Source organism: Falco punctatus, assembly GCF_963210335.1.
Source record: "Falco punctatus genome assembly, chromosome: 4".
NCBI classification, from domain to species: Eukaryota; Metazoa; Chordata; class Aves; order Falconiformes; family Falconidae; genus Falco; species Falco punctatus.
In genome coordinates, this window is record NC_137583.1 from 56,383,355 (window position 1) to 56,397,960 (window position 14,606).

Here is a 14,606-nt window from a genome sequence, read left to right on the forward strand (position 1 = left end):
GATAAAGACAGCCTTTACTCTGAGACTTAAAACCTTGGCAATGAAAACTGGTGGTAAATATCACTGGGATGAAAGCACAGGAGTGCTGGGGGCCCTGTGGTAATGTCAGTGCCCCAGCCCGCAGGGGTTCCCTGCGTTACAAGGTTCCGTGTCCCGATAATGCCTGAAGCGGAGTGCTTGCTGTATGGCTGTTGCATTCAGGTATCTGTCCCTGTGGCATTCTCCTTGGTCCCAGGTGCTGCCTCTGGATTTTGTCACTGGGTGTCCTCCAGTTACTCAAAATAACTTTGAGTTTAGTCCAAGGGAAAAACAACTTTTTGGTACAACTACTGTGCATCTTATTAAAAAGGAGGTGAGTTTTTAGGTCCGTCCATCCACTCCACCCCCCCACTCCCACTCCTGGCTTTGCTTACATGAAGGTGAGAAGCAGGAAAGAGATCATCAACAGGAGATGGGGGTCGGCAAGATCTCTGAAAGGTTCAGCAGCAGCAAGGACAGGTTCCGGTCAATGATCCATGACTGAGTTGCACACTCAACTAACATGGTTTCTAGCAATTCCTGTGTTGTCAAGAGCATTTGGTATGTGATTTGATATGTTTCCAGGGGGAATAATCTTCACTCCCTGTCTGCAGCATTAATTGTATCAGGTGAAAATGTAACGCGCTCTTAGTTTTTGACTTTGAAGAAACCAAGTGCCATTCACAGGTACCTACAACCACTTTGTCTGTGATGTCCTTCTCATGTTACTGCTTTTCTCTGGTGTAGATACTGGGATGAGATCACCCAGTACAGTCCTGCAGCGCATCTCCAGCAGTAGGGTAACTGTTTATATCACTGGTGTTCATCCTTCCTACTATGATGCATTAAGTGAATAACTCACATCATAAAGATGGCTTTGACTATGGTCCCCTGTTGTAATGCAGGTATTCTGGCCTTCATGGATCCTAAAAGCTGCATGTGTGGAGATGCCTTAAGCATTTATTCAGACCACTGCAGCCTTTTCATTCGTGTCTTATGCTAAAGGATGAGGAAAAGGTCACTTGCTAAATTTGTGTGGTAACAAATTAAGCACACTTGAAAATTTTGCAAGGCTGCATCAGAAATTATTTTTGCATGTTTACTAGATCAAATTATATCCTGTCTTGCAGAGTTCTTACAAAACTTTTAACATTAAAAAATTATTTAATACTTTGAAAACCAAAGTGAGACAAAACCCATGCACATTTAGGACAACAAATAGGTAACTGCCACATACATTTATCATTTTATGGTAGCCTGGAAAGCATCACCAACTTAGACTGAGAGTGCCAAGAGGACTGTTTCGGTTGTACACATAGCCAATGTTATAACTGCTTTCTCCATTTCAATAGGAATAGTTGGATGAAATAAGGAGATCCTTTCCTATGCTGGCTGTGCTTAAAACTGTCATCTTCTAGATGTTGGAGAAGGAAGTTGAGGGGGCAAGTCTCTTGTGAGTCCTGGTGGTCTTGAATTTTTCCTGTGTCATGTTGCAGACATCGCTGAGCAAGAGCTGTGGGTGGCTTCGTAGATAGGGATGGCTCTTGGCTGCGTAGTGGATTGCCTTGGATCTTGTGTGTGTATAGATAGATGTACACTGCTTCTCCAGAACAGGGCTGCTTACTCCTTTTTGGAAATTAAGACTTTTTTGAGCTGCCCTATATCAAAAAGTTTGGGCCATACTTGATCCAAGTTGATGATGTGTTTACTGGAATGGACTTTCATCTCTCCCTTGTGGCAGGGCCAAGACAGGGAGATGTGTGAATCACTGGCTTTCCTATTTCTTTTGCTACCTGATCCATCTTGTACTCCCAACTGTGTAGTTTTGGGGAAATTCCTATTTCTGACCACACTAGGAATGTGTTTCAGCATCAGGAGATGCTGCAGCATGGTGGCATGCATTGCTAGTATTGTCATATGAAGCACGCTCATAATGTGCAACAAGAAATAATTTGACATGAAACGTTGAAATAAAGCCATATTATAACTTGACTATTTTTCTCTGTTACCAATGACTAAGGTAGGGCCCCCCGAAAATATCTGGGCCTCCAGGATAGGAGGCAGACCTTGTGACTCCAGTTTGCTGTGTGCTGCTTTTCATGCAGCAGCTGTTAAAGGAGCTTTGTGCCTTGTCCCCACTTCAGTCCTTAGGAAGTAGGATCAGGAAATGGAAGGACTGAATAGATTAATTTGTGGAAGAAATCCTGGTACATTTTTAGCTGCTGTTCAATGGTATGAAAACTTGATTTCTAAGGCCTGCATGGCAGGGTCCTTTTCTTATGGGGGATACAAGAGGAGAAAAACCTGAAGTTTTGACTGAATAGGGGAAGCTTTAAAAAGTGATGTACAAGGTTAGAGATGTAGCTTCTCTCTTGCATTGGCTGCTGAAATGCTGAAGCTTGTCAGAAGCCCTAGCTGCTTGGCAAATCCTCCTTGCCATATGCTGTTATTACAACAATGATGTGCATTGTGATGAACATGTGAAGCAACAGCCTCGTTTTGTGGGAGGAAGAAGTGGGTCAGTTGCGGTTGGTATGATTAGATAGTGTCCATGTTGGGACATAGGGCTAGATCTAGTGTTTGTAGCACTTTATCTGGCTGAAGGAGGTGATGTGTCTGAAAACTGTTTAAGGGTTTGGTTTTAGCTGGAACAACTTCCCCCAAACTGATGTGCAGTTGAGGTTACTTCAGCACTGATGCTGGGCTGGAGGTATGGTGACGGAAGGTAAAATCCAAGGCAGACAGGATCTGTCATTGAACCGCACCTTCCTTTAACCATTATTAGGCTTGTAAACACGTGGGAAGAGAAGGAATTGATGAGAGCGCAAAACGTCAAGGGCTTAAATTGGCACAGGACCAAAAAGCATAAGCTGGACATAATTTGCTAAGATAAAGAAAAGTTGCAGGCGCTGCGATAACAGTGGCTGTGTGGCAGGCAGGAACGCATTAAGTGATGTGACACACTGCTTGCTGTCTTGCTTCATGTTGGAGACTTGCACCAAGTTAGCCCAAGGTCTGCAACTCTCTTTACTGCCTCAGCATCTTACCATCCCCTGGAGCTATTTGGATAACTAAGATGACAGTGAATTTCAGGACGATCCTCCTGCAGCTTTCTTTGGTGAACTGTCCCTTGTCTGAGCTGACAGAGCAACTTAACCTAAAACGAATCAGACTTGACTCATGGTTTCTTGGACCCCAAACCCTCTACTTAAAGCAGCAGCCCGCTTCTGAAGCGTTGGAGGGCAAAACATCAGAAGGTGTTAATTGTACCTCGGAAGTGCTTTGTGGATCATTTGAAAGATGTTTTAGCTAAAGTGAAGTACAATGGGAGATTAATTTCTTGTGTAGCCCTTACTGTTTGCCTATGCCAGGAGACTGGATGCGGTTATTTCTCCCAAGAGGTCTCTTCACTGTGCTGAATGTGATCTGCCTGGATTTTAAAGGTAGGGCATGGAGAAAGCAAGTACTTCACGTACTTGTATAGCTCATCTTGTTGGAAGCTGACGGTCCTTTCCAGTAGGCTTTGCCTGCACACCCCTCTGTTTGCAAGGCCACAGTCTGTCAGTCGCTTCTGCTGTTCAAAGCCTTGTTTCACACAGATTAAAAGAACCCCAAAGAGCTTTTTTATATTCCTGATAACACTGGATTATTTGTCTACCTTTCTCCAGGCATTAAAATGGCAGTTAAAAAGCCTTTAACTATTCCTACCTACCTAGCCCCCACAAAGCTGGGCTTTTAAAACTACCTCTACCATTTATGAGACCCAGGGTAAATCATGAGTTGCCTTGTGCTGCTGGCATTTAGCTCTTGTGTTGAGGCCCTGATCATTCACCACGGCCCAGCAGCCAGCAGAGCAGCTCAGAGAAGAGGGTAGGAGCAGTCACTGTTCTTCCCTGATCCTGAGCAATGAAGTGTGTTGCTGGGCTGGTCCCCTGCTGTAATTTATAGCAGCCTGGCTGCTGCTGCTGGTCCTGGCTGCCAGTGGCCGCAAGGGCCTGCTGAGAGGACTGTGGATGAGCAGGGATGAAGCAAGCTGTGGACTTGGCCCTCTTCCCCCTGCTTACGCCTGCCTCAGCAGGGAGGCTGGAGAGAGGGGTATGGAAGTTGCTTTGCCAGCTCTGTGCCGTTGGAAGACCTTCAAGCTTTGGGAGATGTTCCCGCATCCAGCTCTGCAGACTTTCAGTACAGCACTGTTAACAGACAGTAATTGCATCTTGCCCAAGAGTTTGGGACTTAAGGCTCAACCCTGTGGCATGAATGTGTTGGTATACACAGCTTTTCTGATCGGGAACAGGGAGCATGCTAAGGTACAGTGCTTCTAATGCAGTTGTTTTGAATGCCCTCTCCTACGTTGTACTCGATGCTGACATTTGAGGGTGTAAAAATACTACTCTGCTTGCATACTCCCAGCCTAGTTTCAGTTTTGCAGCTCTGTCTCAAAGGGTAAAGCTTTTGTGTATAGCCTGCTTTTTATATGTTGGCTTATAAGGCAAAGGGGAGAGGTGACATAGGTAATAGCATATCATTGAAGGCAGAGTAATGTATGGTAGTAGAGAGAAGAATAGTACTGATATTGTGCATAATGTCACATATTGCTTCATATTTAACTGTATGTAGAGAAGCTGTCCTGGAAGTATTTTGCGAATTACTCAGAACAGTGTCAACTCCAGGAATTGGTTGCATTCAGTATAAATATTTTGAGTTATTCATTACCATTAACAGAAAATAGTAATTCTTGTATCTTGCACCTTCTCTTTTTTTAAATGAAACTTGGCAGAACCAACCACTCCTTCCTCATGCCAAATTATGCACTGTAGAGTTCAGTCCATGAAAATTTATTGTTACAGTTGATGTAAATTGCATCTAATGGGCAGATGACTCATGGCTCTGCTGACAGCCAGCATTGCATAGTAAAGGCACATATGATCAGGTTGGAAGCAAAGGCATAGTAAACAGGGCCTGTCTCCATCTCCCTCTTCATATGACAGTTTTCTTCTCAGTGCTAGGCTACAGAAGTCCTGGGATGCCACTCTTTACTCAGGTCACATGTGTCATGGCTGCAGTGGCCTTAACAAACTGTCCTAGCTATTGCTTCCAATGTAGACTTTTGAACACAAGCCAAGTGAATCCTTTTTGATTTCCAAACAAAAGAGGCTTGTTTAAAAAGCAGTAAGTTAACGTGCTTCATTGCTTTTCTTGCAAGTACCAGTTCTTTTAAGTCTGTAATACGGAGTTTTATTGCATATGCCAGGATTGCAGAGTTGCAGCTGGTTATTGGTAACACTGCTGTCCACTATGGACCAGCAAGTCTTGCTTTTTCCCTTACTGTTGTCACTGCAACGACAACCATTATGTGGCAGCACCAAGGATTGAGGCCTATGGGTGAGGGCAGATCAGATCATTCAGCAGCATTTTAAGGAGTTGTGCAGGCTTTTTTGTACTGGGAACAAGGCATGAAGATACAGTTCCTGTAGTTCCCCCCTTGCCCTGTTGAAAAATTTACTGGGGTGTGTGTGTGGGTTGTGGGAACACTGCACTCAAAACTGGGGAGCATCATCTCATTGCCTTCCTGTGCTCCCAAGTCTCCTGTAGCTAGATGCTTGGTTGTAATTTTGTTGCATCAGGGATCAGTTTTGGTTATATAGCGCCTAATGGCTATGGCCCAGCCCTAACCTGGAGGCATTAATGTGATCTAACTGGTACGTTAGTGTTTGGTACACTGGGAAGCTAAACCAGTTTGGAATGCAGATGAGGAGGAATTTCTGCCCTGCTGCGAAACACTTCAAGGCAGATGTGGAGAATCCAGCTTTGCACTGGATTGAGTCCAAACCCCTTTTCCCACTCTGGTTGTGAAGTATGAGGTAAATAAAAACATAATTGTTACTTTGCGGAAGGGCTCTTGGAGGCTTTAGAAGAGAGGAAGATGACAGTTACAGAGCGGCAATGTCGGAAACTACGGTAGCATTTGTTAAACTACTGTCAAGAAAGTTTACTCCATCCTTCTGTAACTTTATTTAAAGTGTGATATAATTACTGTTTATGCCACAGCCTAAAGCTGCTTCCTGTTTCCAGCATAGCAATTATGCCAGAGGCACACCATTTATTCCACCATATCAGCCCAGGATATGGTCATTACCACATTAATAGGAAGTACCTTCAAATTGGTACACTTGGCAATAACTATATCCTGGAGTAACAAACTTCTCGCCATTCAGCTTGCAAGTTTATAAGCATCTCCTAATGAGAATGAACAGGAAAGCACCATTCTTCTCTCCCCTGCCCCATTGCTCTAAATGCAGTTAATTAAGATTAAAGATGGTTTTAAAGGAGGACCTAATATGAAGATGCTGCTGGTGACACCAGTATGTGCTAAAGAAAGGGATCTTTGTTCGCCCAATGTTGCTGCTGCTTGATGTTCACCTGGTGCTCTTGCAGAGGGCGACGCAATGCCAATACACTGGGGGAGGAATGGGAAAGCTGGAAGTTGCCTCTATGGTACAGTAACTCCGAAACAGAGTCAGTGTCCCCAGACAGCTTGCTGCCGATCTGTTTTGTTGCTCTGGGGTGGAGTGTACCACGCTGGGGTGAGTAATGGTCTTTTCAGAGGGTTGGTCACCCAGAGGAAATGCCACATCAAGTGGTGATTTAATTCTTCAGCCTTGGATATTTGGCAGTGGCTGTTGTTGGCCTCCTGGATTTTTTATTGTAGCAACGACTTGTTTTAATTTCTTGAACCAGCTTGGAGCACCATATTTACTGACTTTTGTTTCCAACGAGAAATTATATAAGTTTTAATTAATCCAAGCTGAAGTTAAAAAGAAAACAGACCTCTGCATTGGAGGGGGTTAAGGAACTGGAGTCCTTTGTCTCTCTTCCTATGGGATTCAATCTGAGGGCTTGTTCCACTGCTTTAGGCACTCCCCGTACAGCTTGCTCTGTTACGGTAGGATGTTCTGGTGGTACTGAGTGCATGCTGCTTTCTGGCCAGCTGTTGCTGTGTCCGTGAAACCTGCTTGAGATGGTTTGGACTCAAGTGTATGATGGTTTAGACTTGGTCCTTAGTTCTGCTTAAAAACTTCTGGGCACTTCCTTCATTGCTGAGTGTGGTCTGCTTTGGGGGCCTGGTAAGCTACACACACTGTCATGCTGGCAGGAGAAGCTTGGGAAGGTTGTAAGGTACCACACAGCCCGGCTTACTGGGGAAGTGCTACAGCATCCTGGGCTGCCTTGGAGTACAGATGGAAGAGGAAATTACTGTTGGCTTGTGTCCATCTTCAGTAAAAGGAACAATAACTTCAACAGGCAACCTCGATGCGTGCTATTTCTTTCCCCATAACCTGGAACTGGCAGGCAGCTTCGAAAGGGCCTCATGCATCTTATCTGTTGCAGGAGAACTGGTCTGGATAAACACTTCCAGTAGGACTGGAGAGTTTCCTGAACGCCCTCTGTTCCCTCTGAATTAGCACTGGTATGAGGGGGGATTTCTGGAGATGGCTGCGCCTGTGCCAAGCACATTTCATGCCGCGTGAGCCAGCTCCTTACCTAGGAAGCAGCAGACTTGGGCGTTGTGCTCTCATGGCTCCATGTGATCATGGGTTTGCATCCCAAAGGCATCTTCTACCTAAACATTGGCAGGAAGCTTTTCCATTCCCTCACTGCTACGGACTGAGTGCTTTGTGGGAGTGCAGGGGTTACTCAGGTTTGTATCTTTCATGGTGATTAAGTTTCTACAGCTCCGGTTGTAGTGGATTTGGCCAACAGATGCTAAGAGGGGGGTAGCATAGCTACATGCTTAATGTTGTATTTAATCCCTTCAGTTCCCTCTGTCTGTTTAAAAGTCTCCATCCATTGCAGTGCTGATGCTTTCTTGTCTGCAATGGCTGCAGCTGTTAATTGCAGGAAGAAAACGAACTAATGCTTCTTGGAGGGAAGGCTGACTTGCCTCTAAATGCATTTCTGTGTATTTGGCCAATAAAATGGGCAGGACTGGAGCTGACTGGCAGCAGTTGTTTTACCTTTGTCTGTTTACTCCGGCATTGCTGTCATAGTGTACTACTGCTTTGAGTCCCATCCTGCTATCCAGCTTCTCAAGGCTATCTCACCGTACAACTTCAGTGTTCCCATATAGTTGTATTCAAGTGTTCTTGATCATTAAAAAAAATTAATTTTCCTGCACTTGCTCTTACACTTGTGTTTCAAACAGGGATTAGGCTCCAAGATGGTCACTGCTGGCAATAAGTGTACATTTCGCAGGACTTGAAATACTCGTTTGAAGGCTAAAGGCTACTGTCAGCTGTGGTTTGCTGTTAAAGTGATCTTTAGTGGGACTGTCCTATGGACAGCCTTTGTTCACTTCTGTTCTGCTGTACACTGGGGGAGAGCCTTGCCATGCCAATGTCCTTGACTGGGTACTGGGAACAATCTAACAAATGCTAAAGCTGGAGAGGATGTGTTTAAAATTATCCTGGCCTGGAACTGGCAGCGGCCCAGACTCTTCTTCAGAAGAGCAAGGCCAGGAAGGAGGAGATTTCCAGGGCCTGACCGGGGCTCTTTGGCCAGGCCATCATGCCAGTTCTGTTCTCATGATGCATGAGGGAGAAGAGAAAAAATAGCTTCTGACTTCTGTGTGTGTGTGTCTGAAAGGATTTCAGGTATTTGCAAAAGGCCATGGAGGGAGAATCTGCTTGGTTCGGTTTGGTTCCCCCCTGCCCCCATCTTCCATGCAGGTGGCTTCTGTTAAGGAGAGGTGTATTGTGAATTGCTGGCTATTCACACGCATCCATTCCCCAGGCAGTTGCTTTTCTTGCAGCGCGTCTTGAGAGAGCACCTGTATGTGCTCTGGGTCTGCATGGTTTCCTCGCCAGTGCAAGCTTAGCAGCCGTGCTGCTGAATGTGGATGTCAGCTATAGAGGTGCTTCTCCTGGCTTTGTGTGGGTAGCAGCCTGTGAAAATAAGCTGTAAAACTTCAAAGCATGTTTTGGAGCGAAGGTAGCGTTTCCCTCCAGGATGGAGAAGTGCTGCTGTTAACCTAACAAACCAGAGTGTTTTTGGGGGTTGAAAGGGTATAGTACAGTAACTTTCGTAGCACATGCTGAATGTTCTTGTGTATTCGATGACTTTGGTTAAAAAAAAAAAAAAACAACAAAAAAAAAAACCCACCAAAAAAATTACCAGGGAGACATTTTCTCTAAAGTTGAGATTTCACAGGACAGATGAGTGGCCCTGCTTTCCCATTCTCCCCATCTGTGTTGTACCAGCTCCGCTCACCTGACCTTTGGTAACGTGGTTTGCTTTATTACGCCACGAGCAAACAACTTTTCTATCAGGATTTTCACTCGTGTATGGGGCTAAACTCTTTTCCTGAGGAAATGCCTGAACACCTCTGGGGCTGGCGAGCAGGGAGACTTGGGGCTGGGGAAAAATAGGATGCATTCAGCTGTAGTGACACTACATCAACTCGCCGTTTTTTGAAGTTTGCTCCCCCCCCAAAAGGATATATGAGTATCAAACCAGTGCTAGGTTCTGTTTTCATGTTTTTAACTAACTTGATAACCTGGGACAAACCTCTTTTCTTGTCTTTTTGAGGATACCCTTCTGATGAGTTTTTCAATTTTTATGTGTGTAGTACTTTGCTACTGGCTGTAAATCATGCAAATACTACTTAGTGTCTGTCTATTGAATTTACAACTGGTGTTAAGTCCCTACTGTTCCTGCATGATTGGAAGCAAGACTTGCTAATGCAAGAAACAAAAATATAAGAAACAATAACATTTTAATGTATTTTTGTTATTGAAGGAAAGATTTAATGACTTCCACTTATTGTTGCTTTATCTTTCTGCAGGGATGTGAAAGCAGGAAATATTCTTCTTGGAGAAGATGGCTCAGTGCAAATTGCAGGTAACTTTCTTGGCAGCTTTGATTAAACATTAGGTGTAACTGTTACCCAGAGAGATAGTTTAATGATCAAGAAACCTACTTAAAAATGTTAACTTCAAGAAGCCCCACAGTTCTTAAAACAAACAAACAAAACAAAAACAACAACACCAAAAACCCCAACAATAAAGAAACCACAGACCAAAACAAAACAAAAAAGCCCAAACAACTCAGAATTTATTATATCTTATCTTAAAATACTGTTCTTTGGAATACTGGCAATCAGTATGAATAAATCCTGTGACTGTTAAGTCCTCAGAATCAATAGGTGACATAAAATTCTTGGCATATGCTAGTCAGATTTTTAAAACAGCCAGTTCATAGGTGTGGGAGTGGGCTGCACAGACCGAACTGGTTTTTTACCGGTGCGTAAGGTGGTTTTCAAAAGGACTGTGGTGAACAGTGGATAGATTCATCAGAAGGAAACTGATATGTCTGATGGTGTAAGTTGCTTGCATCTTTGCCTTAATGAAGTATCTGCCAGTCAAACGCTCACGTGCATGCTCCCCAGTCCGTTTCAGTTGAACCAAGTGGCGGAGTGCCTGCTTAACTGCCCCTAATCTAGCCTAAAATGGGGCGAACTGAAAGTCTTGGAAGCAGTCGTGCAAGCTGAGGGACAGGGTGGGACAGGCTTTTTAAGGCAGTTGCTTTAGCTAATACAGATGTGCCTGGAGGAGATGTCTGTTGCTGTCATGAACTGCATCAACACAGGTATGTTGGAAATAGTCCTTGGTGTGGATGTATTGCGTCTGCGGGAAAGAGTGTTGTGTAGGGTTTTCTTGGGGGGGTCGTCTCTCCCCTATTCTCTTCTGGTCTTTTACTTCATACATGTTTCTACAGAATTCACTCTTCTTTCCAGAAACCAAGAATTATTATGATTATTGTAGACTATGAAGTAAGACAAGATTTTTGGAGAGTACATTATAGAACCTGCGAGACTTCTTTTTCTTCTTCCCAGTCAGTGTGCCATTTCCCTATCCCACGTATGGTTCCTCTCTGACTGTCCTGTCCCTCAGGACTGTGCTTTTCCCATGAATCCTGTAGTGCCTTTCCAGTCCTTGGGCTACTTCTAGCTGGAGGGCAGAGCTTGCTTCTGGTCGTGCTACCTTAGCAAACATCCTTGTACACGTTTAACTTTTCTAGTCCCATGTTTAATTGGAAAGAGCCATATCTGTTTGTGAGAAGGTCTTTTCTTTTTTATTGCCCTGACCTGCTGGCAGAGGCAGTGGGTCAAGTTGGTGTGCTGGGGCTTAAGGGACAGGGCTTTGCAGCTGTGTGGCAATGACTGTTGCGTCAGGCAGAATTAATTCTGTGTTGCATTGTGTAGTGCTGACAGGTACAGGCTTCTCTGGTACATCTATGCCTGGATTTGCATCTTGGAATGGAAAGTGTAGATTTTCCCCTACGAAGCAGAACACATTGCAATGCACAGTCTTCTGTAGGTAGCTCTTCTCCCTCTGCAGAAGGCAGTAAGCCCTTTTACAGGACTTAAATAAAATACAGGACTTCTGTTTAAAACCTGAAGTTGCTTTATTTTCCTTTTTAAGTCTCCCTGTGCTCTTAATACCTGCTGTTGTATTTCTAATGAGGTGTAAATAATTAATTCCATGTGGCAGCTGATGGAAGGTAGGGAGTGGCTTCTAAAATGCTCAAAGGAGCAAACTTCATACAGTGAAATCCTACAGTTTTTTCCATAATGGGGCCAAGATGTAACAGTTTGGATCTGTAATTGTACAGAGCTTTAGATTCAGTTCTGGGAGGGGCTGCAAATAGCTGTTGCATTAGAGCAATGCACTGTTATTCCAAGTGTTTCTGCCAGCCTAGCAGAAGGTTGCTTGTGTTTCTCTTCCACAAGGGTCCCAAGGTTTGGCTTTTTTTGTTTTTAATTAAGGCTCACTGGTAACAGGTACCTGTTCATGTATTTTTTTCCTGCTGAGTAATTTTTAATTGTTAAATCATTTTAAGTTTTACTAGCCTTGTACTAGTTAGAGAGGATTTATTTTTTCTGTGATTTGTACATGTTGCCCCGGACTGAACTGTCTACTAGTGGGTTGTTAGTGCAACATTTAAATGATGAAAGATGAAATCCAGCTCTCTGCATATCCTGCAAAAGCAAGGTTGCAAGATTTGCAGAGTATTCTCTTTACAAATTCTTTCTTTGAACATGCAAAAGGACTAATACTGTAACCTTTCATGAGACCCAGCCAAGCAACTAAACTCAACCAAGGTCAGCAAGTTCACCGCAGTGGCAGGAAGCACTTTAGTTTCTGTGAAGGCAACTGATGGCTTGAAAGAAACAAAAATAAATGAATGACTGAATGCTAGAGAAGAGCCTGACCTGGTCATAGTATGGGATTTTGTTTCTGTGGGAATTTCTGACACTTAAGCTTCCTTTCCTCCTGACCCAGGATGAAAAGCAAAATGTCTTGTGAATCTTTTGAGGAGGAAAAAAATGCTGGAAGCAAACCAATCCCAATAAAGTGAGTTTTGTTTTAGTGACATCAAAGCACTTGCCTTTGACAATAATATTAATGCATATTATGAATAATTCCATTGATCGTTGAGTGGTTCAGTTATCAGCTGGATGATGTCACTGTGTTCCCATGAAACAAAGTTGTATAAGTGTAGTTGGAGTTATACCAGAGGGGAGGAAAAAAAAATATATATAAAAAAATTGATCAGCTGTGGAATGAAGCCTGAGGGTTCGAGTGCATGGCACACCTTCCTTGAAGCACCTGGTTTGGTGTACATAAAAAATGCAAATAATGTAGCAGGAAAGAATAACTTCAGTTCTTTTAAAATAACGCCTTTCCCTTTTGCCATCCCTCTACCAAAACTACCAGTGAATAGTTAAGGAGGCTTTTATTAAATGTTTGGCCTCTGCAACTGTATTCCTGTGTGTTTCCTACTGCTTCACATGATTTACATTTCTTCTGAGACAAGAAACATTAAACTTAAATGTAAATGTGAGGAATGTAAATCTTAAACTGGAAATCCTCTGAGGAAAACCCCCCAAATGTACAAAGTAGATGTAGAAAAAAATGCTCGACCTTGTGGTGGAGGAAACCCCACTGCTGGTCTGTACCTCCACAGCATGTCAGTGAATTTAATTTCTTGGGAAACTTCTGCTGTATAGAATTCATGGCAGTAATTTTGCTGCAGGATTATACAGTTCTAACTAGTGAACACTCAAGCCTCTCTTTAATTCAGGTCGTGCAATTCTGTTAAGGCTGAACAGAAAAAGTGACTTGATGAGGGTGTGTCTGATGTTTCTCAGGTTCTGTTTGTAACTCTGAATTGGTGGCTGAGCATGGGAGGTGAGAGCACCGAGGGCTGAGGGTAGGCGCAGGTAAAGGGGCAGAGGAGAAATCTGTGAGTTTAGGGGCATTTGCTGGAAGTAGGAATTACAAAAATTCTTCAAATGGCCTGCATGAAGGCCCAGCTTCAAATTCTTCCCCCCAGGGCCTGGGACTTTGTATTTTTACTCATGGGTCGGTCTATTTTTAACGGTGTAGCTCCTTTTGCTTTCAAAACATGCATCCACTGAACCAAGGCATAAAATTGCCTTTAACAGATCTAGTTGACCAGTGAGACCTAAATTGAGGCTGTTTGCTTCTATCTTATTTTCTCTCTCTCTTTTTTTTTTTTCTTCCCTCCAAGGGCTTGGGCTTGTGGCTTGGCACCAAGTTTTTGGAGCCTGTTAAAATTCAGAGAGTTTTGCTTTCTCAGTCTGAAGTGTTTTCCTGCACATTGAATTAATCTGTCTTCTGGAGAGAGCAGGACTCTTTCCCAGATATCATTGTTCTGGGCCCTGCTGACGGTGGTTGCAATGTAAATTGAGATAGCAGTGTTCTTTTGTGTGCCAACCCCTCCGTGGCAATTTTGTTTTTTTTTAATTGGACCATAAAACCTCTTTGCTCTGGCATTTATTGGCTCCCTGAAGTCTAAAAGCTGCACAGGTAAAACGTACTTTGTCAACATAAACTGCATTGGCACCAACATTGCTGCATAAACCATGAGGTGACTTCTCATAGTAAGCAAGGCTTACTATTCTGCAGTTTATTTAACTGTGCTGGCCCTGTAATTTACTGTGAAATGAAGTGAGAGTCTTGATAGACAGTGGGGGAGGGAGAGGTTGAGGAGAAGCTCTCCCAGGGTGCATGAGACTTGGTTGGTATGAACCGTGCTCCAACCCTGGCATGATGTTAACATCCTACTGAGACCAAGCGCAGATTAAATCTTCCCCCCCCCCTCCCCGGTTTTATCCACTGGGATATTAAATATCACCCACCTCTCTGTTACCCACCCCTCTGTGATTGAATGTGAAGAAGCAAGGGTCTACTGAAGGCTGAAAGGTACACATCCCTCCATGTCTTGGATTTTTCTGTTGTAGGGACAATAACAGGGTATCTTCAGGTTTTTAAAACCAGTAAGGATTATTAGGACATACTCCAAGAGGCACTCAGTGTGCCTGCCATGTCCTGGGCAAGCTGTGTTGCCAAGCGGTTGAAGTAGATTGAGATTTCATGAAGTTGTTCAGAACTTGCTAATTGATACTGGGCAAATTGCCTAACCCCTCTTGCTTTATCTATTTATAAAATGGGGATAGTTCAGGCCAGGCGAACCTTGTGTAACTGAATTTGTGTAACTTTCCA

At 43.7% G+C, this 14,606-nt stretch overlaps 1 protein-coding gene across 1 annotated transcript in view; it reads left to right on the top strand.

The window, feature by feature from the left end:
• OXSR1 (oxidative stress responsive kinase 1) overlaps positions 1–14,606 on the top strand; it is a 94,608-nt gene that overhangs the window by 49,670 nt on the left and 30,332 nt on the right. Inside the window, exon 5 of the mRNA XM_080383011.1 lies at positions 9,860–9,915. Within this exon, the coding sequence (XP_080239137.1) occupies positions 9,860–9,915 (56 nt within the window). The remainder of the gene's footprint in view (positions 1–9,859; positions 9,916–14,606) is intronic.